Genomic DNA, 23,845 nt, shown 5'->3' on the forward strand with positions numbered 1-23,845 from the left:
CTGTCCCGATCTTTGCGCGCGCCTGCTCTCTCCCTGATCCATGCTGGACTTCTCGAATGCCTTGGATCACTATCCAGGGAGGAGGGGCAACGGATCTCACCCCTACTGAGAAAGCGCTGAGGATAGGAACGGAGGCTACAGGCGCAGAAATGGAAAGAGGGACGGGCTGGCAGTGGGAGGACACGGGCTGACTCAGTGTCCGCTACCTGGAGTGGTTTACGGGGACATCCCCCTCCAGGGCTGGGCTAGGACTGGGCGGAAGCGCAGAGGAGGAGACGCCCAGAGCCTACTCCCGCGACACCCGCAGCGGGGCGGAGTCATCGGGAGCAGCCAAAAGCAGACCCGGGTGCCGAGAGGCGGAGGCCAGCAGAGGCTACAGCGAGAGATGAGGTCCGACGGCGGGCTCGGGGCGAGGGCCTGGGCGGCGGGGAGGTGCTGGGCGGGTCCCGGGATCGCACCGCACCGGGAGAGACGCCGCCAGGGCGCAGGCCACCCGGACCCCAGCCTGGTGCATACGCATCCCCGCCACCCCGACGGCTCTCAGTCGCGCAGCCAGCCTGCCCCCGCCTCGTCTCCTGCAGCACCTCAGACCCCTCGACGGCAGGCCATGGGCGAGTATTGGGTGCGTGTGGCCACCGGCTCCTTCCTGGGCTCGGGGACCTGGGACAACGTGTAGGTGAGCCTGGTGGGACCCAAAGGCGAGAGCCCTGCCCTGCGGCTGGATAACTTCGGGAAAGACTTCAACCGTGGGTCGTTGAGTGCGGTGCCGCCGGCCTGGCCCCCGGGACACTCCATCCCCCAACCCCCACCTCGCCACGACCCTCCTCCCTCTCCCCTCCCCCCGAGGAGGAGGACTTCGAGACGACGCCCCCTCCCCTACCCAGGACGTGGGCCCGGTGCTGCTGCTGCTGCGCGTGCACAAGACGTCCCTGGCTCTGCCCAGCCCGCTGGGATCCTTGGCCCCGGACGCCTGGTTCTGTCACTGGTTACAGCTCATGCCGCCCCGGGGCTCCCCGCTCTGCTTCCCCTGCTACCAGTGGCTTGAGGGCGAGGGGAGCCTGGTGCTGCGGGAGGGGACAGGTGAGGGGGCACCACGGGCTGGGGCCCAGGGAGGCTAGTGTGGTTGTGGGCCAGGGGAGGGCACCGGTGCGCTGATGTGGCCACAGAGCGGGAGGAGGGGAAGGTGGAGGAGGGGAGACCACCTCGTGGTGATAGAAGGTGCAGGAGGGGGAGGAGCAGCTGGGAGAAATTACACTTATTGGTGGGAGAAGGGGACCTGGTAGAGGGACCAATGGTGGGGAGGAGGGAGTGGTTTGGACCAGAGGATCAGGTAGGGACGCGGTGGGGGGAGGCGGGTAATGAGTGGAGGAGGGAGGGGCTAATGGGAAAGGAACAGGACTGTGAAGCCAGGGTAGGGGAGGCAGGCAACTCCCCCTCCACCCCCGCACAGGTTGATAATGACTAGCACCCTCCCTTCTCTTCCCTCCAGCTCTGCTCTTTGGCCCCCTGTTGGCCTCAGCTGTGGAGCTGGGTCATTGAGTGGGAGGGGCAGGGAGCAGGCTGCCGCTTGCTGAGGCAGAGTCTGCCTGGGATGGGAGCAGGAGTGGGAAGGGGTTTCTCTATCCCTCGGGGAAAGCAAGAGGCCAATGGCTGACCAACATTCCAGTCCAGATGTCCCACCCCAGAGAAGAGGAGGGAGAGAGGCTGGGGTGCTGAAGGTTGGTCCAGGTCCCCCTCACTCCTTCCCTCCCCCAGCCAAAGTTGTCTGGCAAGACAGCCACTGTCTGCTCTATGCCCAGCACCAGGCAGAGATTAAGGAGAGGCAGCAGAAATACCGGTGAGCAGCTCAGGAGAACTTGGGGCTGGCAGTCCCTAGAACCCCCACTTCCTAGCTTTCTGGCAACAAAGAGGCTTGCTTGCTCCTGCTTGCTGAGGTCAGCTGAGCCTCAGATCTGACCAAGAACAACACACCTGTGAGGAGCCCCTGTCCTGGGATAATCTTCTTCCAGAGCCTCTAGTCCTAAAGCCCTCCCTGCACAACCAGGCCTGGGGGCCCAGCCCCTGTTACCCTTTCCCATCCTGAAGGGTGTGGTCCAGGCACCCCACTCCCATCTCTGCCCTTTACAGGTGGAGTGAGTTTCTCCTGGGGATACCCCACTGCCTGGATGCTGAAAACCTCAAGGAGCTTGATCCCAACCTGCGTTACTCAATCACCAAAGAAATCAACTAGAACGTGAGCCCACCTGCCCTGCCCGACACCTCCCTCGCTGCACCCCCATTTCCCTCCCAGGCTCTCCCACTCATCATAGGAACATCGCCTTGAAGCTGAAGGGACTGCTGGACAGCCAGCGGCCCTGGAGGAGCCTGGATGAGATCCACCGCACCTTCATCTTCTCCAAATCACCCGTGTCAGGTCTGGGTATGAGGGAGACCAGGTGGCTGCGGCAGGGCCAGAGGGTCTGCAGGGGTCACCTTAGAGGACTGAGAACCCGAGAGCTAGACTGAGAACATTCTGGAAATCACAGAGCTCATCCTGCACTGCTGCCCATTCCCTCCCCTGTCCTTCACAGAGCCTCATTTGTGCCCTGAGAAGGCATGCTTTTTGTCACCTGGGGGGAGGTTGGTCTCTGTGTAGGAGGAACAGGTGGTAGGGGCTGAGGGACCCAGAGAGGATGCTCGTCCCAAATGTCCCCTCTCAGGATAGACTAAGGCCCACTCTTCGAGGAGTCATCCTCACCCATCAGGGCTTCAGCAAGAATGGCCAGGAAGTAAGTTCTAGGAACTCCGCTTCTTTGTCAAGGCAAGTTCAAACACCTCCCAGCAAAGCGCTCTATCTTTGCCGTCTCCGAAAGTCTACAGCCTCTCTCCTGTGGCTGAATTGCGGTCTGTTTGCTGGTCATCCTCCTCCCCTGACTTCATAACTACATCTTCAAACTGTTCCCAACACTGAGTTGTTCTGACAACTGGAAACACCTGTCCTATGTATATCCTCAGAAATCAGATAGATTTTTTCCTCCCAGCAGTGCTGCCTACTTGGCTGGGGCCTTGTGTCTTGCATGCAGGCTTGAAAATCAAACTAAGTTGAAGGATTCAGGCACTTCCACTCTCCAATATCCTTGTCCCCCAGGGCTGCACTGTGGGTCCAAACCATACATGTTGTACCTCGGTTCCAAAAACACTAGCCACACCCCCGAGGTGATGAAAACTCTCTTTCTGAGTGATTGTTCTGGTTTAACTAAGTATCCAGACTGTCCTGTGGCTAAAATGCAGGAGAACAGGACATGGGCCTGGTGAGTTTTAATTTTAACAGAGAATTAGAAGGACCCCAAGAGGCCAAGAAGGATGGGCTCTGCTGGTATCTGGCATTCCTCAGTCTTCTGATTCTCTCAAATTCTGCCCGAATCCCAAATACAGTCAGTGCACATCACAGAGCACCTGAGGCTTCCCTCAAAGTGGGTGTGGCTAAGGGAATCGGTGACTCCTCAGGAAGAACCCAGATTCTGATCCCTTGTTTTCTGAGAAACCACTCACTAGTTAAGTCATCCACCCAGTTGGGGTAGGAAAAGGGGAGCATCCGAGAGTGACTGTGCGGTGGCAGTGCTGGAGGCTGGGGACTTGTGTCCTTGGGCACCAGGGTGACCCTCTCCACACCCACCCCCTGCAGAGTACATGTTTGAACTTTGGCAAGAGAATACCTTCTTTGCCTACCAGTTTCTGAACGGCCTCAACCCAGTTCTGATCCAGTGCTGTCACTGCCTCCCAAAGAACTTCCCTGTCACTGATGCCATGGTGGCACCTGTGCTGGGCCCCTGGACCAGTCTGCAGGCTGAGCTGGAGGTGAGGGGTGCAGGGGTCCAGCCAACCTTCCACCACCTCCCAGTGCCTTCAGGAGCCCAGATGCCCTGGCTCCCAGTCCCCCAGATCCCTTCTCTTCCACCCAGCCGTCATCCTCTCCTACCCCTTTCCCACTAGCTCAGCCACTCCTCTGAGTGCTCCTCACGGCAGCGAGGGGGTTGTTCTTCGAGGGCAAAGACTGAGGGGGCAGGGCTGAGTGGGGAATGCTCTCTTCTGGTGCTTTGCAAGGCTCCGGGCATTTGGCAGGACCCCACAGCTCAGAAACGCGACTCTCATGGTTACTGAGGAGACCGTTCAGCTGGTCAGCTAAATGCTTCCCAGAGCTGCCATCCGCCCCAACCCCCATCCCTGGACTACTGGGATGAGAGGTGCCCCAACCCCAAGAGAGTGCCTTCTGCATCCAAAGGTGCTGTCCTCCAGGAAGGCTCTCTCTTACTGTCTGTCCTTGAAGCTTGGGCCTGGCTACAGCAGAAGCACCTCCAATATTTGGGCGACAGTCTCTTTCTTTGGAACCAGAAGGTGGCTCTGGGCTGGGATCCCCACTGGCTCCAGGGATGAGCTTCCTTTAAGTGAAATCTCTGTGGGTGCAGAGTAACTCCCCCTCCCTCCCTCAGCTTCCCAGGACTGCACAGAGCTGCCCCCTCTCTAGCCCTCCTCTCCATCCTCTCCTCCCCCAAAGGGCTCTCTGTACCTGGTAAACCATGCCATCCTCTCAGGCCTCCCCCTCAATGTCGTTAACGGGCAACCCCAGTTTATGAGTGCCCCCTGACCCTGCTGCACCAGCGCCCCGGTGGACCCTTGCTGCCCCTCGCCATCCAGGTCAGCAAGGCAGAGCCTTGGGGAGGTGCGGGGATATGTGGGGAGCATATCATATGCTGAGGATGACTGAAAGGTTTCCCCTCCCTATGCAACTGTTTCAAGTGCTAACCATCACGTACCATCCTATCCTACCCAGCCCCTCCCAGCCTCTGCCCCACACAACTGGGGCTCTGCCTGACTTTGTGCTGGTACAAGGAGCCCTCAGCTGGGCTCTGCACAAGTGCCAACAAGGTGGCCTTGGATCGCTTCGCCTCTCAGCGACTCCACTTCCTCTCTTGCTGTACTAGAAGTGATCACAAGAAACTCTCATATGGTGCTGAGTGTGAACCCAGCACTGTTCTAAGTACTTGACTGGCATTAATTCATTAAATCCTCAGCAACCCAAAGAGAAGAGGATTATGATCACCAACCTTATTTTAGAGATAAGAAACCTGAGTCACAGAGAGGTTAATTAACTTTCCTGAGGCCACACAGCTAGTATGGGAATTGACCATGTGATCAGCCCCATGGACATGGTGATGGGCCACACTTTCTGCAGCCAGTTTCTGACTGACACCCCCTCCCCTGTGCCCCCGACTCCAGCTCACTCAGACCCCTGGCCCTGGCAGCCCCATCTTGCTGCCCTGTGATGCGGCTGAGGACTGGCTCCTGGCCAAGACCTTGGTGCAATATTCAGGATTCCTGGTGCACAAGATTGTCATGCATCTGCTCCGAGCCCACTTTGTGATGGAAGCCTTTTCTCTGTCCATGCTGTGGCAGCTGCCCATGTGCCACCCCATCTTCAAGCTAGGGAGGACCAGTCCTCTCAGTGCCAGGAGCCATGGGGGACCTGGAGCTGCCTCATCTAACGTGGGACTCTGGTTCTCCCCAGCTGCTCATTCCTCATTTCCGCTACACCTTCCACATCAACATCCAAGCCCGCACTGGGCTCTTTGCAGCAGGAAAGCTCGTCCACCAGGTCAGGGCCCTGGGAGGCCTGGGATCCTGGTGGTCAGCAAAGGGGGCCAGGAAGGGGCTGAGGTTTGGTCCTGAGCCCCCTGCTCCTGGCACAGTTGGCTCTCTGCTCATTACAGGCAACATCACTGGGACAGGTGGGCTGCGTGGAGCTGCTGGCCAAAGGGCTGAAGGCTGTCACCTACCGCTCCCTCTGCCTGCCCCACCACCTGGCTGATTGAGAGGTTCAGGACCTTGTCCACTACTACGACCGAGATGATACACTCTGGATCTGGGTGGCCATAGAGAGGTGAATCTCCCTGGGGTCTGAGCCAGGGAGGCCTGGCTCTGAGCCTCGCCCTCAGCTACTTCTCTGTCAATTTGTTCTTCAACTTCCCCCCACCTTCTGCCAAAACACACTGCTGTCTCACAGCACTTTCCTGCCGCCTCTTCTTTCCCAACTGTGTGACCTTGGGCAAGTCACTTAACCACTCTGTCTGTTTCTTCATCTGAAAATGGGGCTAATAAGAGACCTACCTCGTAGGTTAATATTAGGATTAAATGTTAGGACCTAAGCACAAATCTCAGGTGAATAGGACAGGCTCTTTGAGCATTAGCTATTATTATTATTAACCCCAAAGACAGTCTCCACATCTCTAGACTTTCCTTCTAAATTTCCCTCACTGGAGACCTCCTTGGAATGTACCTCTGGCCTCCACCCCCATGGCCAAACGTTCTTGATATCTGGCCTCCTCGTGGGTCCCCATTCCTGCCATTACCCAGCATAACAACCCTCCCCAGGTACTGGAGTCTGTGAGAGTTCTGCTCATGCACCTCATGGGGCTCTGTTTTTGGCCACGAGGAATGCAGCATTCAGGCGGCATCTCATCCACTCTGGAGTTTGCCTTCCCTTTCCACTCTTCCTCCTCAGCACACATGGAGCCTAAGGAGGCCAGGCACCCCGATTCTTTTTGTCTCTGTATCCAAACACTGCCCCTTCTTCAAACCCAGCTCATGCCCACCTCCCTTTGAAGTTCTCCGGGACTCCCCCCCAGTGAACATCCCTAGCTGGAGCTGCCTGTGTCAAAACCCTTCTTAGCCATGGATCATAAGCCCTGCTGTGACTGGGGGTGGATGCCATGGAGAGCTAGGCAAACCCCAGTCTGCCCTTTGGGAACCGGTCTAGGAAAGGACCCAACTAGCCCAGTCCCAACACAGAGAAGTCTGGCATCTGATCCTTCTCCGTGGCTTGATGTGGCTCAGAAAACTGGGTTGCAAATGCCTGCAGGGCCAGCAAGCAGGAAGGAGGGTGGGCAGAGACTGTGGCCGGTGGAGAACTTACGTTTGTCTGATGGGGAGAATGGCGACCCAGCTATGACAATAGCCAGAGCTTTAGATTTTTCTAGAGAGACTGGACATTTTCTAATATTTAAATATTGGCTATTGATTCAGCTTGAAAAAGAAACACAGAAAACCTCGGCAGCCAATCAAAACATACCTACAAACCAACTATGGCTCTCAGGCCCCTGGTTTGCACCCCCTGGTGGAGACTGAGGCCTCTAGGTTTGAAGCTTAGCTGGGCGGTTCATATGATGTGTATTTGGCCATTTTCTTTCTCTGGCCTCAGTTTCCTCCTTTTGGGGCAGCTGGTCTCAGTGGTCTCTTCCAACCCACATCCCTGGGCAGCACAGGCTCCCAACTGTTAGTCACCATGTACTCCTGATCGATCCCCAGCTTGGTGTCCAACATTGTTGACATCGACTACCCGGACGACAGTGCAGTGAGCAAGGACTTGGAGCTGCAGGCCTCAGTCGGGGAGATCTTCCAGGAGGGATTGCTAAGCCATGTGAGCTCAGATGAGCATCCCTGTCTGCCGGCCTCGAGACCCCACTTCTCTGGGGCAGCAGGTCTTGGGTTTCAGCTCTGTTCCTTCCATCTGCCTCCATCCAGAGGTCCCTTCCGCCCTGGACAGCTGCACTGGCCTCATTGAGTATCTCACTATGATCGTCTTCAACTGCTCAGCCCAACATGCTACCACCAACAGTGGCCAGATGAGGGTGTGCCAGACTCGGTGGGGATAAGTGGACATAGCAGGAATACTGGCATTCCTGTGCTTACTGAGTTTGGGGGGTCAGTTTGATTTCAGTGCCTGGATGCCCAATATTCCCCACCACCACGCAGCTCCACCTGCCTACCGCCAAAGGCCAGACAAACCTGGTGGCCTCACTTCCTGAGGTGGATGCCACGTGCCACACCCTTGTGCACCTCTGGGGTATCAGCGACAACACCAAGGACACTGTAAACAAGGCCTAGGGTGGGGATGGGAGTCGGCTTCTCAGATTCCAGGAGAGTGGGTGGGGTGATGAAGTGGATCACTTGGAAGGTGCACTTAGCAGGTTGGGCTCCTCCGTGGGCAGGGCCTGGAGTGACATGTTGCTGGGGGTGTGGTTTAGGATAGCATGGGTTCCTAGTAGGTGGAGCTTAGAGTGGTTAGGGTTTCAAAGGGATCATGACTTGGGTGGTCTAGGTTTAGGGTGCTCTTTTGGCTACGAGGATGGGTGATTTATGTCTCAAGTTGGATGAGTCTTGGATGGTCTGAGTTCCTAGGTGGACGGGGCTTGGGTGGTGGTCTATGTTCTCTGGTGAATTTTCTGGTGGTCGGAGGTCCTCAGTGGTCTGGATCCCTAGGTAGGAGGACTTAAAATGGATCAGAACCGCGGACCGGGACATCGCGGGGCGGGGGTCCCAGCCTTGTCTCCTTTGATCCCCAACTGCACCTGGGCACCTACTGAGCACTTCACAGAGGACTCCCCGCGCAGGAGCATCGCCTCCTTCTAGAGCCGCCTGGCCAAGATCTCACGCGACATCCGGGAGCGGAACCGGGGCCTGGAGCTGCCCTACGCGTGGTCCTGGACCCCACGGTGGGGAACAGCATCGCCACATGAGCGCATGGCGCGCCCCAGCCCCAGCGCGCAGCCCGCGGCGCCAGCCCTGCCGCCTATGCCCCGACTAAACGTCCACGTGCACTGACAGACCCAGGGCTTGTGTTTGAAGTGATTTTATTGGAAAACAGGCGGGCGCAGCAGGGACGAGGTGGGAAGGGCAGCACTAGATAGAAATGCTGTTCTCAATCAGCACGGGGTCCAGGTAGTAGTAGGGGATGGGGAGGGACTTGTTGCGCTGGCGGATGTCGTGCGAGATCTGAGCCAGACGTTGGCGGAGGGTCTCTATGCTCCTCCGTGGGACCTCCTCCACGAAGTGGATGTCGGGGAAGTGGCCCAGGGGCCGCTGTGGGCACCGAACCAGGAAGTTGGGACCGAGCGGGCCCCTGCCCCTCTGCCCTTCCCTTTCAGCAGCCTCTCTCTCCCTGCCTCCTGCCTTTGACACCTCCTCTCCCACTGTCAGCCCTCAGCTCCCAGCCTCCTGTCTCTGCTCAGAGTTCCCCGCTCCCCGAGGCCCCATGGCACCTTGTCATCCGGCTCCCTGCTGAGGGTCCAAAGCACCAATAGGACGATGCATGTGGTCTTCACATCCGGCAACGTGTCCATGAAGGTCTCCAGAGTGGTCAGCCCCTTGGCCTGTACTGGTGGGTTCCGCATGGATGATGGGAAGTTGGGCATCCAGGAGGTGTACTCCAACTGGAGGTCGGGGAGAGGAGGGATTCCCCGTCAGAGAGCACCCCAAGACTCTTGGGTTTCGACTGAGATTGGGACTGAAGCTGAGACTCTCGTTGAGACAGATCGGGGCTGGCCTGGGGATTATGCTTGAGGTTGGGTTTGAGTTTGGGGCTGGGACTAAGGTTAGGTCTGGGGCTGGGGAGGGGGCTAGTGAGCACAGGTACCTGCCCCGTGTTGACAGCTGCGTGCTTGGCAGAGCAGGTGTAGATGACAATGGTGACATATCGGATCAGCTCAGGCACAGTTCGCAAGCACGTGGGGAAGCCTGAGGGGCAGGGGAAAGCCCCGGCAGTGTCAGTCTTGCCCTGGTCCTGGCTGGCCAGCAGAAGGCGTGACCAAGCCCAGCTCACCCTGTCCCTCCATCACTCTAAGCTGCCACATCTGTGCCCTCATCCTGCCTGCTTGGCCTTCCTGGGGCCACAACCTCACACCCCGTCCTCAATCCAGACCACGAGACTTGGGGAGGGGGTTCAACTGGCCTTGGCCAGATGTCCTTGGGGGCTGCTCCAGGCACCTGCCTGAGGTAGGGCCCTCAGGTCTCTCCTCCAGCTCCCTTAAGGGGGCCTCTCTGGTCCCAGGCCTCAGCTGGGGAAAGGCTTTAAAAATCCTGGCTTTCCCCATCCTGACTCAGTACAGCCCCCCCCCCACCCACTGCCCTCCTTTCTTTTGAGACTGCATTCATGTCAGGTGGATTTCTCAGCAGCTGATACTTGGTCTCACACCTAACTAAGCTACTTGCTTCTGTTTGCTGTGTCCCACCTGAGCAGCTAGCCCTGGTTGCCATGGTAACCCCAGGTTCCAAAAGCCAACATTCAAACCAGACCCATCATCTTCCTCCCAAAACTGCTCCTCCGTCTAGGCCCTCAGTTCAAGAAATGACACACACCATCCACCCAGCTGCAAAAACCTGAAACCTAGGAGTCACCCTTGGCCCTCCTCCCCTCACTTAGCCCCCACCAGTCCCCAAGTCCTGTCATTTCTGTCTCTCAATTAGCCCAGGAATTCCCTTCTTCCCACCACCCTCACCCAGATCAGCTCCCTATCACCTCCCTCCGGGGCACCACAGCAGCTTCCCAAACTGTCTTCCGACTGCCATTGCAGCCTGATATTCTAACTTACAGATCTCATCTCCAACACTCCTCGCTAGCTTCCTCTGGACTCGGAGTAATTCCAAACTCCTCCACCAGGCTGTGCACCCAGCCTCTGCTCCTGGCTCCAGCTTTATCCCACCGGAGCCTGCCGACTCCTACCCTAAAGCCCAGCTTCAGGGACCTGTAAGCAGTCCCAGAACTCACTACACTCACTTGGGCTTTCGGGCGTTTCCACCTGCTGCTCCCACCTAGAACTTTCCAACCCCATCTCCCAGTTGACCTCCCATCCTGCAGATCTTAGCTAGATGTTAGCCGTGGTGTCAGACCTCAGCTAGATCTTAGCCTGCTGCTACTCACTCCCACTCCCTACCCGCCAGCCCTCCCTGTGCCCCCTCCCCGGCTTCCCCACAAACTGCACCAATCCTGCTATAGTGTGACTGCCTGTTGATGGTGAGCGGACCTCCCGCACAGACTGATCAACCTGAAGGCAGTGCCTTCACCAGCTCCTTCCCTTTAGTCTCCCGCATAACCAGTACAGTGTTTGTCACATCACAGTTGCTCACTGAATATTTGTTGAGTGAGTACCCAAGTGGCATGTCCTCAAGATGCTCTCTCTGCCCCTCTCCTGGAGCCCACCAGCTCCCCACAGCTCCCCTGCCTCCAGTACACGTGGCCCTTTCCTGTTTGAGCTCATGCCCCACTTCTTAGCCCACAAAAGTTTGTTTCCGAGATGGGGGACTGGGATGACCCACAGCCCTTGAGCTCAGACCAATGGCCAGGCATGCTTTCTTCCCCAACCTCTCCGAGATATCCCTGCTCAAGGGTCCAGGGAAGAACCCTGTCCAAATCCTACAGCCGTAATTTGGCCTCCTTCAGCCCACAGTGAGACTTGCTCCAGTCCAGCTTGGGAGGGCCTACCCCACAAGCCCCAGGTCCCTGCTGGGTGCCCAGGCGCCCAGGTCCATACCTGAGCTCTCACGTCCTAGTAGGCACTCCTTAAATATCTCCTGCACCCAGGACTGCAATTCTGGGTCACCCTCCACGGCTGCATCACATGGGTAATAGTAGGTGATGATCTCTGTCACATACCTGGCCAGGGGACAGGGCCTCAGTTTGAACCCTTCCCCGTCCTCCCCCATCATGCTTCTCCCACCTCCCGCAGGATGCCCCAACCTTGGCTGACCCAGAGCAGCCCCAGGCCTGTGAGTAGGCAGAGGTGGGGAGGGTGGCTTGGTAAGATCAGAAGATACTCAGAGCACTCCTAATGAGGGTCAAGTGAGGTCCACAGGCAGCACAGAGCCCACACAGGGTCTGGCCGGCCGAGGACTGGGGCCAAAGCAATAAAGGGGTTCACCAGGGCTCCCTAGGCCCCACCCAGAGTATGAGCACACATGTGACCAACACAGACTCCAGAACTTATCCCCAAGACCAAGCCCCTGGATGGCACCCCTGGTCCTTAAAAGCTCCCCAGGCCCCCATCCAACATCCCAGGGTGTCCACTCTGAGTACCACCCTCTGCTGCCCTGACCTCACCTCTCCAGCGCATCCCACACTGCCAAGCTGTCGTCACGGTAATAATATCCTGGCAGGTCCTGAACCCCACGTTTCACAAAGTCGTTGGGGAGGTAGAGGTTGTCGTAGGTGATCTCTGACAGGGCCCGCACCATCACCTCCGCAAAGCCAGGCAGCCCCAGGGACATGCTCTGTTAGGGACGAGGCAGACACTAGAGCAATGGGGTCCCTGAAAGTCCTCCCCTCTGAGCATCACTCCCCTTTCACACAGTCTAGTAAGTGCTTCTCGGATCCCCAGCCAGCTTCCCCCACCCCAGGACTTCTCACAATCCAGGCCAACACACCCAGCCCCCGCCTCTGCACCCTTGTAGATACAGCCTCCGCCTTAACTGGTCCCCTCCCTCCGTGCCCAGTCATGATCTAAAGACAAGTGGGAAATCCTGCTTTTAGTCTAACTGCAAAGGCCAGAAGGAAAGCACGTGTCTTGCCGGGGTGGGAGGCAGAAGTCTTACCCTGGCGGAGATCCCCCCCTCATTAATGAGGACAGCCCGCCCGATGCTGTTGATCTGGATGGTGAACCGGGTGTGGGGGATGAGGAGCTGTGAGGAGAGCAAGGAGGGTTAGGAGAGAGGACTGAAGTCATCCCCCCAAGAACGTCAGCACCCCCATTTCTGCAACATCAGACCCCCTGACTTTGGGAAGTCCCCACCCCAAGCTCTCTCTTGTGGATCCCCAGGTGCCTCTCCAAGTCTAACTGAAGTCCTTCTGACTGCTGAGCGAGCCAGGTGACTTTCTGAGGTGGGGTGAGAGCGATGCTTCACAGAGGCCCCTTCACCCAAGCCCTTACCTTGTAGAGGGGATGGCACATGGGGAGCTGCCTCAGCACGGCCAGGCTGAAGGCCTCAGCGATGAGGTGGGTCTCCAGCAGATGGGAAATGGCCTCGTGGCTGTAGAACTCGGCATAGCGCACCCACGTCTTGGCCAGCAGCCAGTCCCATTCGGAGTCGCTGGGCAGGAAGATGGGGCAATTGGGCCCAGGGGTCTGGCTGAGCTGCGGGTGGGGAAAGAGAAAGGTTTATGTTAGAGCAGAGACCCACATCCACAACAAGGGCCCCCACTACAAGAGGGAAGCAGAGGGGAGTCCAGGAGGTAAAAACTCCACCCCCTACACTCCAGTCCCTCTGGTCCTCTGAGCACACCAGGGCCTTTCCTCCCTCCTTAGATTTGCTCTTGCTCTTCCCTCTGCCTGTAGTACCTTCTCCCTCTTTCTCTACCTGATAGCTCCCACTCATTCTCAAGAATCAGCTCAAAAGCTGCCTCCTCTGAGAAGACTTCCTTATCTCAACTCCATGGCTGCCATATTCAGCTGTGCAGGTTGTGCACTGCACAAGGGTACCTAGCCCCCTGGGGTTAGGGGGTCACTGAAATCTAGTCTACACTGTTCCTAATGAGCTAGGAGCATTACAGCTTGGCTGATCCCCCCTAGAGGGGTGCCTTTGTCTAATTTATGCGTGATCCTGATGGAGACCTTTGGGAAGTAAGCACCTTGGATTCCTTTCCTGCCAGACCAGACTGTCAAGGCAGTGGCTAAGACTGATTAGTACAGCTTTTCTAGCAGAGGCCTGGCCCACAAGGGGCATTGTTTTATCAAGTGGTTGGATGAATGGAGTCAAAGAAACAAGCTTGAGCCAGCAAGCAAGCGCATTCCCATCTGGTTATTTGTACGCATATAGACACAGCACACACACTCTACCCACTGGGGCTTACACATGAGTGCACCCACAGGGACCCAACTTCATGCATGGGCATAAAGCACACAGCAGCAGCACACAGATATGTAGGGACACGCAGGGTCTCAGCCCAGTACTTACAGCCAGGACCATACACCAGGCCCACCACTAGCTACACACCCAGAAACAGACATATGTAAACATAGGTGTATTCTCAGATGCACACACAGGGATACACACTCACATGGGCACACATACTTACACACAGATGTGCAACTCACAGAAGCACAGTCCTTCACAAACAGGTAGGTGCACACACAGGTTTACGTGCACATACACACACAGGCTGACCCACTGACTATACACTCACACAGATAGGGGTATACAAGTACAGACCAGGCCCCCAGAGTCACACAAGTACACACACATATTCATGCACACACTGAGGCTCACCCACTGGCAACACTCACACAGCCACCCTAGGCCTGCACCCCAGGCACCTGGATGGCGATGGGCATCAGTTTCCCTTCCGGGCCAAAGTGCAGCAGGCACAGAGGGGCGCAGTGGTGCTGCTTCCGGCCGTTGAGCTCAATGGTGGGGATGCCCTCCAAGATGCGATAGTCTGCCAGGTAAATGTTTCCCTTCTGGAGGGAAGCCATGATGGGTGGGCAGATAGGCACCAGCACGCGGTACCCATGACCCACACCTTGGATGCAGGGTGCCCTGGCCCCCTGGTGCCGAGGTTGCCCAGGACCCAAGCTGGGGATGCTGGAGGTGGGGAGGGGGGACTCTGCAGGGCGCCTAGGTGGGGAGAGCCGGCGATGCGGGGTTGGAGGGGGGAGGCAGACAGTGGGGGTCAACGCAGGAGCAGGCCCCACCTCCAGCTCCGTTTGTAGGCACGTTCCCTCGCCCAGAAACAGGGCCACCATGTCGTCTGTAACGGGAAACTTGTCTGGGATCCTCGTGCAGCGGCAGAGCAGGCCTGGGTTGATGCCATTGAGGTACTGATACCCAAAGAAACTGTCCTCTGCCCAGTGCTCGGCCACGTACTCTGGGGGGACAGGGTAGGGGAGTCAAGACGCGACCCGGTCCCCCTTAGGACAGAGGAAGGCAATGGACAATCCGAAAAGACTCGGGGAGGAAAACGACGTCCCCAGCCTCCAGTTGGGCAGCCGGAGGGGCCTAAGGCGACATTTCCCAAGGAACCGCCAGAGGGCGCGCCGCCTGAGCGAATTCCTGCTCCAGGTTCGCTCCGCAGCTCCCATTCCACGGCCCGCGGTGGAGTCCTGCCTCCTGCACGCGTCTCGAGTACCTCTGCCAGAGATCGCTCTGCTCCCCCGTGTTTGATTCAGGATGCCCCACCCCATACCGGAGATGATAGACTTCTGGGCAGGGAAAATTTTCTTAATGTCCTTCAGTCTCTTCCACGACTGTTTGCAGTCCAACAGGCCCCGGAATTTGAATGCCACTGCCCTAGAATATGGGATTCCAGGGGGAGGCCATCAGAGAGGCTGTCAGGTGCCCTCTGGAACGGAGACAGGGCTGCCCCACTCCACACCACCCCCCAGAGCCTCTGGGTCTCTGAGTCTGGGGAGTCTCAGGGTCTCCCGGTTGCACAGCCCAAAGCTTTTCTACGCCTAGGTCTCTGAATGTCAACTCTCAGGTTCCCTATGCCTGTCTTTTCAGCTCCCTCTGCCCTTCTGGCTATTCTGACCTCCAGGGCTGTGGTGGAGGCAGGCATGGTGGATGGGGCAGTCTTTACAGGAGGCCTCATCCCCACCCCTCACACACACACTCACATGGGTCCCAGGCGGAAAAAGAAGGAGGCCGTCTTGATGAAGGAGTAGCGGAGATTTAAGTTCAGGAACCTGATGGCCTTAAAGTTGATGAGAATCGGGAATCCTGGGATGTAGCCATTCCACCTGTGGGGAGGAGTGCTGGACTGGGGCCAGGCATCTGGGGTCCAGGGAGCGGCGAGAGGCCAGGGCCTACGTGTCAGCCCTGGGAGGGACCCTTGGGCAGCCACGGGTCTTACTCAGGTCGGTTGGGGTTTTGCCGGACAGGAGGGCGATAACTGGGGATGTCCACATAGTTGGGCAGGCCAGGAAAGAAGACCCTCCAGCTGCAAAGAGAAGCTGAGATGGTGGGCCCTACCACACACAGCATCCCTGGGCACAGCGGGCACAGCCATCACTGGCCACCTGACTTCCCACAGCCCCTGCCGCCCTGCCCTCACTGGTAGAAGTCCTGTTTGGCTCTGAGCTCCTCCTTTCGGTGCTCCAGAAGGGTCGGAAGCGTGTCATCTGCTGTTGTCTTTCCTGTAGGGAAACCAACAAGGAAGCTCAAGGTCTGACCCCAGCCCCTTCCTGCCCCTGCCTACTTCCAGGATCAGAATTCAGGTTCTGCCCCCAAGGTCAGCTCTTGGGGGCCCAAGTCCAAGGATGGGGAAGGCTTATCCTGGGAGAGAGAGGGTGTGTCTCCTCCCCAAAACTCAGGTGAAACGGTCATGGGCCACCCTTCTCCCCATCGCTCTACCCTTTAAGGGGTGCTCTGCTGCTGCAGGGAAGTCTCTCTTCTAGACCCACTGAAACATGAATACCTAACAGTTTTTTTTAGCCCTTACTAAGTACCAGGCACGTTCTAAACACTTTCCTTATGTCAATAATCCAATCTACACAAGAACAACATGATGAGGCAGGTGGCTATTACTGTAGGCTGGCAATCCCATCTCCACAATTCCGAAATCCAAAATAATCCAGAATCAAGTCTGTTTTTTTCACAAGGTAGGCACAAATTGCTTGGCTGAGAAAACCTGCTCTAAATTTGCCTGAGCTATGTACAGTCTTTATTCAACTCACTTGATAAAACTATTTAGAATTTTTGCTGCAAAAATATTAGTATATTTGATTAGGGAGTGACCTGATGGATGTACTACATAATATTTGGAATATATGGTGTGTGTGTATATAGAATATATTCATATATGGAGGTGCATGTCTATATATCCATACAGGAGGCTCCCCTCCCATCCACGGTTTCATTTTCTCCAGTTTCAGTTCCCTGCAGTCAACCTTGGTCCAAAAATATTAAATAGAAAATTCCAGAAATAAATAATTCATAAGTGTTGAACTGCGTGCCGTTCTGAACAGTGATGAAATCTCATGTCCTCCCTCTCCATCCAGTCTGGGATGTTAATTATCCCTTTGTCCATCGTATGCACACTGTTATCAGCTGCCCACCTATTAGCATAGGGAAAAAACATAGTACGTATGGGGTTCGGTACTACCTGCGACTTCAGACATCCACTGAGGGTCTTGGAACGTATCTCCCAAAGATGGGGGGAACTACTGTATATATTTCTGTTGGAGGAGGTCATTGAGAGGACATGACCCCTGGCTGACCCTATAGCTGGACACAGGCAATCAGAGGCTCCTCACCCCTCCCCTGTCCTTGGAATGTACATTCTGACCACTGTCCCCACAGTGGGGCCCATTTTCAAGGATGCAGCCTTGAGAGAGCACTGTGTTGTTGAGACCTTTTGGACAGTATATGGACTGAAGCCAGTTAAGGTGGCTGTATAAATTTTTAAGATTCTGGTGGGCAAGTGCAGAGATCTACTCATCTGTGGCCTTACACTCAAGGCAACCTTGTAAGTAACTTCCCTTGCTTACTTAACCTGTCATTAACCAATCTGGGATAGTCTGCCTCTTTCTTCATTCTCTCCTTGCCATCTGTGTAGAGGAGCCAGTCTAGGAACCATCAATTTCATATATTTACATTATATGTGTGGGTGTGTCTGTCTTCTAAATGAAATGTGAATTCCGAAACACCTCTGGCCCCAGCAGTTTCAGCAAAGGGACTATATGGTTGTGCTCATTTTCCAAAGAGGAAACAGTATTAAATAGAAAACGGTGCGCTGGGACTTGAACCCAGGCAGTCTGCTTCCAATCACTCACCTACCACCCACTAACAACCACCAACATTTTCCGCCTTTTTAACCCTCCTTACAGAGGTTCTCTTACTGGCTTTTCACATCAGCCCTATGAAGTAGGTTCTGCTGTTAGCCCAGTTTTACAGACAGGGACACTGAGGCTTAGAAGAATTTGGAAATGTGCCCAGATATCTAGGAAGTGGTGAAGCTGACATTCAGATCCAGGCCTGTCTTTCTCCAGCATCCTGGCAGGTCGTTGCAGTCTGGCATGTCCCTGTCACTGCAGCCCCATCACTCTCCTTCACGGCCCCGTCTGCCACTTTCCTCCTTCATCTGACTCAGCTCATGTTGTGCCTGGGATGAACACGGTCCCGTGGAATCATGCGACCCACAGACCCAGCTGGGCCTCATCCCAGGTTGGGAGCCTCACTCCTTGATGGGCCCAGCAGGTGATTCAAGTCTCCCTGACCGGGTATTGCATGGCAGCTGCCCCACCCAACCCTATTCCTGCCTGGCTTCCCAGCGTCACCCTGCCTGTCCCCTGTGTCCATGCCACTCAGATCTATCACTGTGGGAAGAAGCTGTGAAGCCCCGTGAAACCCCCTCCTTGGCCTCCCTAACCTCCACCAAGCCTGCCTCCCTCTTGCCTGCCTCTCCTTTCCCCAGCTCAGGCCCCATCCCCATCTCCCAGAGAAAGGCTCTTGCCACAGGGATATGAGAGATGGAAGAGGGGTGGTCAGCCTCTGGGAGGAGGAGCTCGTGGCTCCCTCGGCTCCCTCAGCCCTGCCTCCCCTCCCATCCACTCAAGGGAGGCCAGAAGAAGCGTGGCTGGTAGAGCCAGGGGCAAAAAGACAACAAGCCTGCAGTCCCCTTGGAGCAGCCACACATTAGCAAGCTGATCCAAGCCCACCAGACAAGGGCCCTGGCAGGGGCAGAGCTGGGCCCTCAAGTCCCGTCCCTCTTCCATAGCAGCATCCGAATGGTGGGGAAAACAGCTGGGCAGCCCTGATCGGCCACCTCGGAAAACCCCAACAGCCTGGACAGGTAACAGGGCCTCAGCCTGGATGGTGATGGGGCCTTACTGGATTAAGGGGGGCATTTTGGAGTGACAGTGAGTCCTGTTAGAGAAATAAGGTGTCCTTTTGGGGTGATTGGAAGTCCTTTGGAGCAATAGAACATCCCATCGGTCTAAAAACTGCTCAGTTAGTAAATCAGGGAGTCATGATTCGGTACAAGTCCTCCTGTTATAAAGCCACAGAGAACTGTTGAACCAACAGGGCTTCTTAATGAAGTAACAAGGCAGCAGATGGAGTAATGGGCCATCCTATTAGAAGAACAAGGCATCGTGCTGTAGTAACAGAACCCTGCTGGAGTCACCAGGAGATTTTTTTTGAGGAGCAGGACATGCTGTTTGGCAGAAATAGGGCATCCTAGCAGAGTCCTGCGGTCTTTTGAGAGGAGCCAGGCATCCTGTGGGCGTTGAGGGAACTCTAGAGGTAACGGAGAGCCCACTCTGGGAACGCATTCTGTGACCAAACCCTGGGGTATTGAGAGTGGCCCCAAGCCTCATTCACCTCCGCTCCTCCAGGCTGCAGCCCCCAGCCGGGCCCAGAGGGTGGTGTGTGAGAGCGGCAGATGTTCCTGAGAGTCCGTGGGGGGCTGCCTGGCAATTGGCTGGCTGGCTGGCTGGTTGGGAGGCGGGGGTGGCCATGCTGGGGTGACCAGGCCGGAGCGAGGGGCTTAATAGTACGGGATGGGGTACCTGCCTGTAGCCTCCCGGAGCACCAGGGTCTCGTAGCCATCCAACCACTGGTAGGCAGGGAAGTGGTAGATGCGGCCACCGGGCGCACAGATCTGCACGTAGTTGCAGAACCAGGACTTCTTGGGGAAGAAGATGTAGCGTTCCTTGTACAGGCGGATGATAATGAGCTCCCCCAGGTCCTGCTGGCACCGGACTGTGTACTCGTCCACCTGGGAAGGGCACAGAGCCAGCTCAGCGGCCAGGCCTCCTACCAGTCTGGCCCTTCCCCCGGGCCCCACTCATGCTTGGAGAAGCTCATCTCCCTGAATTGGGGTGACCTGATCGTTGGGCTCTCCCCCAACCCCTCCAATCTGCCTGACTCCTGCTGGGGCCACCTACCCAGCCCCTCCCTCTCTCCACCCCCAGCTCCTGAGATCCCCTCCTTCCACCCTCTTCTCCTCAACCTCCCGAGGCTGCAGGAGCTATGTGGGCCCCCAGGGGCTAGTATACAAAGGGGTCCAAGTGGGATCCAGGGCCCCTCAAAACCCCTATAGCCTTAGAGTGGGCAGCACTGGTCCAGCCAACCCCTTTATCTCCCACTTATCAATGAAGATGTGAAAATTCAGAAATGGCCACATAGATAAAGTGACCTATTAAAGTCACTTTATCTATGTGGAGCTGACTCAAAGTCAGCTGAGGGCCTAGCAAAGGGAGCTTCCCATCATAGAGCAGGCAGGTCACCACTGGACGGGCTGGTCTGATGCCATGTAAGTCACAGAGAATCCAGTGTGTATTGAAGCCAGTTACATTGCAGCTTGATTTAGGAAGGGTGAGTAAGAATGGGAGAGAGAGGGATGAGAGAGAGGGGGAGAGAGAAAATGGGAAAGGGATGAGGGAAGAAAGAGTGGGAAATGGCTGGGAATGATGGATGGCGAGATAAAGGGGGTTGGAGAGGGTTGAGGATGAGGGTTGTGGGATGAATGATGACAGAGAGGAACAGGGATAAGGGGTCAAGAAAGAAGGAAGAGGCGAGAAAGAGGAAGGGACAGGGATGAGGAAAGACCCAAAAGGGCTGAGAGGTGACAGACCAGGGGAGTAGGAGACTGGGAATCATGTCTGGGGCCAGGGACATCCCAGCCACCCTTGGAGCCCCGCTGATTTCAGACCTCTCTCAGAGCTCCCCTGGCTCCCTCCCTGCATGCCTCCATCCCGCCCCATGCTCCAAAGACTCAGATACATACACATCCATGTACGCACATTCACACGCACACACTCCCACACACACTCACCGCACCAGTTGCAAAGTCTCTCCCAAAGTGGTTCAGTAGCTTCTTATGGCTTTCTCCTTGGGTCCCCACGATGGTCAGAGAGATGGAGTCCGTGGTTCCCGACAAGGCTTCGGTACCTGTGGCCACCTTGACTTTGTATGTGGCCATGGCTGCTCTTCAGTAGGCAGGAAGGGGGCTCAATCGCAGACACTGTGAGGGTGGGAGGGGCCGGCGGGATGCCGCACAGGGCCCAAGCCAGGCAAGGGAAATCAGACCGAGGGAGGAATGGAAAGTCCAGCCTCCCGAGGTGGAGGCTAAGCAGGGACCCAGAGCCTGGAGAAGCCACTGCCCTTGATGCACAGGACCAGGATGGGGGCACAGGACGGGAGCCCAGCAGGCTGGGGTAGGGCCGTGCTCCTGGCCCGTGAGCTGGTGGTGTCTGGGCTGTGAGCCCTCTGGGAGCTGATAGAGAGGAACAACAGGCAAGGCACTGGGCCTACCTCCAAGAGGGCGGGTGGAAGATGACTTGGTTGAAAGAGGCTTCAGGGCTGAGGAGCCAGTCCAGCCTGAGCCAGGGCTCCAGAGAAGTTGAGGGAGAGGGCAGGGTGGGGCCCTCACATCTTTCTCAGCCTAATTAGCTCCTTCCTTCTGGCCGCCCCAATCTCCTGCAGCCCTGGGCAACCCTGCGAGGCCGGGCCATGGGCAGGGGATTACCTGCACTGGTTCAGGGGCCCCTCAGTGGGTGGGGGCCGGAGGAGGGGATGCAGCATAAACTCGATGTCCAGCTGGCCTGCTGCCTTGCCATTCCTCTCTGGGAAATGGGGAAGGTAGTGGCTGTAGCAGGAAAGCTGGCCCATCCTTCTGCCCCAGGGCCCAGAGCCCATGATAGGAAGCGGGGGTGGGGGTGGGGGGGTGGGTGTTGGAGTTAGAGCTTGGGGACCCTAGGGCACAGAGAGCCTCCAGGAAGAGAGAGTCAGGGATGGGAGGGGGTGGGTAGCTACTGCTTCCTGTGGGGCCAGGATCAACTGAGGAGGGACTGGGATTGAATACAAAAGTAGAAGACAGTTGGAGTGGAATTTGAGGCGTAAGAATTAAGCTAAAGAATGGATATATAGTTTGTGGTGTAATCAAAACATAGAATTCTATCCAGCAATAAGAGAAAAACCCTAAAACATTAAAAAAAAAAAAAACCCAAAAACCTGCAACAGGAATGAAACTCACAAAGATTATATTGAGTGACAGAAGCCAGATATGAGTATACCCTCTGTCATTCCACTGATAGAAAGTTCAAGAACAGGGAAAACTAAGTAATTCTTATAAAAGACAGACCTGTGAGGCGTCCTGGGATAGAATACTGACTGAGCACCTACGAGGGGGGCCACACAGGGAGATAGAAATGTTCCATACCTTGACCTGGGTAGAGTATAAGGCACTGTTTGTATTTCACTGTATCCATGTTATCCCTCAATTTTGTAAAGTACACACCATTACCCAAAACAAAAAGAAACAAAAAGAATGCAGCTAGGAAGAGGGCGGGAGTCAGGGCTGAGCTCCAGTGGAACTGGGTTTGTTGGGAATCAGGTAATTCATTCCTTCACACCTTCATTCATTTAGGAGATGTTTTTGGCGCAGGCACAGTGTTTCAGACGCTGTTCTAGGCACTGCAGCTACGAAGGAGGCACACAGTGCACACAAGGGCAAGCAACAGTAAACAGTCATTTGTGCGGTGTTGTTTTGGATAGTAAGTGCTCAGAAGAAAATATACCCGGAATGGGAGGGGGACTGGGATTGGGGGTGAGTTTCTGATAGAATCACAGAAGCCAGAGCCATGAGGACTGAGGTGGGATCAGGCCCTGGGTTAGGGCTGAGTTTAGGGAGGCGCTGGGATTAGCATGAGATGATGAAAAAGGATGAAATTCTACACTCAGCAGCTAGCGTTTGGGACCCAAGGAGAGTGATGTGAGGAGAGAATTATGCTCTCAGCCCCTTTTCTGGACCTGCCCTCTTTCCTTCTGCCTCCCAAGGGCAGCCCCTGCCAACAGGAAGCGCCAGCCCAGCATTCCTCCCTGGTGGCACCCTTCCATCACCATCAAGGGAAGGTCTCACAGTGTCTGGGTCACATAAGGGTGGAGGAGGGCAAGGATTCTGAGATGAAGAGATGGTTCCAGTAGATTTGGGATGTGGTAAGAAATGGGGAAGAGATTGCAGTTCAGGTTGAGCTCAGGGGTAGGGATGTGGTTTAAGTTTGGGAGTGAGAACCCAAATCTCATGTCATGCCCAACCCCCCACCCCACCCCTGATCAAGCCTGGCAGACAACTCACCTTTGGGACAATGACATCATCCTTTCACATGGCGCCCACACCTAACTCAAGGGTCTCATCCCCCACCACGTTCCCCTTTGATCTCTTCTGTCTGGGACTAGGTGCCTCTCATTCATTCATCAGCAGACTGTGGAGCCCTGCCTATGTTCCCAGCACTGTGTGAGGCCCTAAGAATACAATGTAACCAAAGTAAATCCCTGCTCTCCCTCATGGAGCTTATATTCTAGTGAGAGAAACAGACCATATTAACTAATTACCAAGTGAATGAAATGCCATGATAAAGAGTGATAAATGCTGAAGAGAAACTAAAAAACAGGGAAGGATAATATAAAGTCTAGGGGAGCAAACTTTAGAAATAGAGTAACCAGGGAAGGGCTCTTTGAGAAGGGAAATTTGGAATAAAGACATGAAGGAAGTGAGGTCAACTCCTTCCAACCACAGGGCCTTTGCACATACTATTCCCACTCAACCTCTTGGACCTGAATAATGTTTCCTCTTCCTTCAGATCTTAGCTTGATAATTGCTTCATCAAGAAAGGCCAGATTTAACTCTTAATGGCTCTCACAGCACTGTAGCTATCATCTTTGATTGATATCTGTCTTCCCCACTAGATTAGACTGCCCATAACTTGGATTGGTTTTCTCCCCACCTCCTGGCACAGTACCTGGTAACTGGGAGACTCTTAAAACATGGTTCTTAATGGTTCCATGGATTAGTGATGAGGAGATCAGGGTTGGAAGCTGAAAAAATGACTGGGTTGGAATTAGGGTGAAAATTCAGAAATGAGAGCTAGATAGGGGTAAAGATGAGGTGAGGGGCAGGAAGTGATGTGCAAAAGGGGAATGGGTTAAGGGGATGGAGGCAAGACTGGGGAGAGGCTGGGGATGAAGGTCATGCTGATGCTATGGGTGACTGGCAGGGCTGTCTTATTTGCCTGGGCACAATGCCTGGGCTCTGTTCAGCCAC

The 23,845-nt window shown here is 55.7% G+C and overlaps 2 protein-coding genes across 8 annotated transcripts; one reads left to right on the forward strand and one right to left on the reverse strand.

Annotated features, from left to right (window-relative positions):
* The first annotated feature begins 302 nt into the window (after positions 1-302).
* On the forward strand, positions 303-9,104 carry LOC105103065 (polyunsaturated fatty acid lipoxygenase ALOX8). 7 transcript variants are annotated; one of them, XM_064495225.1, is made up of 6 exons: positions 303-622; positions 885-1,080; positions 2,128-3,837; positions 5,257-5,632; positions 5,748-5,917; positions 7,342-8,641. In XM_064495225.1, the coding sequence occupies exons 3-5, from the start codon at positions 3,670-3,672 to the stop codon at positions 5,843-5,845; spliced, it is 642 nt and encodes a 213-aa protein (XP_064351295.1). In that variant the 5' UTR covers positions 303-622; positions 885-1,080; positions 2,128-3,669; the 3' UTR covers positions 5,846-5,917; positions 7,342-8,641. The 7 variants fall into 7 exon arrangements, with proteins under 7 accessions (XP_064351295.1, XP_064351297.1, XP_064351300.1 ...); XM_064495227.1 differs by lacking the exon at positions 885-1,080 and having other exon boundaries at positions 303-676; positions 7,558-8,641; XM_064495230.1 differs by lacking the exons at positions 885-1,080; positions 7,342-8,641 and adding an exon at positions 9,013-9,104 and having other exon boundaries at positions 304-676; positions 5,546-5,632.
* On the reverse strand, positions 8,686-20,725 carry ALOX12B (arachidonate 12-lipoxygenase, 12R type). Its single transcript, XM_031467691.2, has 15 exons — positions 20,579-20,725; positions 19,315-19,519; positions 15,854-15,935; positions 15,653-15,739; positions 15,417-15,539; positions 14,987-15,090; positions 14,496-14,668; positions 14,118-14,261; positions 12,735-12,938; positions 12,400-12,486; positions 11,909-12,078; positions 11,343-11,464; positions 9,449-9,549; positions 9,075-9,245; positions 8,686-8,895 (listed from the first exon to the last, which is right to left on the reverse strand). The coding sequence occupies exons 1-15, from the start codon at positions 20,723-20,725 to the stop codon at positions 8,716-8,718; spliced, it is 2,100 nt and encodes a 699-aa protein (XP_031323551.2). The 3' UTR covers positions 8,686-8,715.
* Between the last annotated feature and the right edge of the window lie 3,120 nt (positions 20,726-23,845).

Source organism: Camelus dromedarius, chromosome 16 (assembly GCF_036321535.1).
Source record: "Camelus dromedarius isolate mCamDro1 chromosome 16, mCamDro1.pat, whole genome shotgun sequence".
Taxonomy (NCBI): Eukaryota; Metazoa; Chordata; class Mammalia; order Artiodactyla; family Camelidae; genus Camelus; species Camelus dromedarius.

Excerpts from the sequence above, each read along its gene's own strand:
- LOC105103065 (XM_064495227.1), top strand. The coding sequence starts at position 3,670 with ATGTTTGAACTTTGGCAAGAGAATACCTTCTTTGCCTACCAGTTTCTG. Across the intron at positions 3,838-5,256 it reads GTCTGCAGGCTGAGCTGGAG|CTCACTCAGACCCCTGGCCC; the intron begins GTGAGGGGTGCA and ends CCCCGACTCCAG. Across the intron at positions 5,633-5,747 it reads CAGGAAAGCTCGTCCACCAG|GCAACATCACTGGGACAGGT; the intron begins GTCAGGGCCCTG and ends TGCTCATTACAG.
- ALOX12B (XM_031467691.2), bottom strand. The coding sequence starts at position 20,725 with ATGGCCACATACAAAGTCAAGGTGGCCACAGGTACCGAAGCCTTGTCG. Across the intron at positions 15,091-15,416 it reads TTTTTCCGCCTGGGACCCAT|GGCAGTGGCATTCAAATTCC; the intron begins GTGAGTGTGTGT and ends CCCATATTCTAG. Across the intron at positions 9,246-9,448 it reads CAGCTGTCAACACGGGGCAG|TTGGAGTACACCTCCTGGAT; the intron begins GTACCTGTGCTC and ends CCCGACCTCCAG.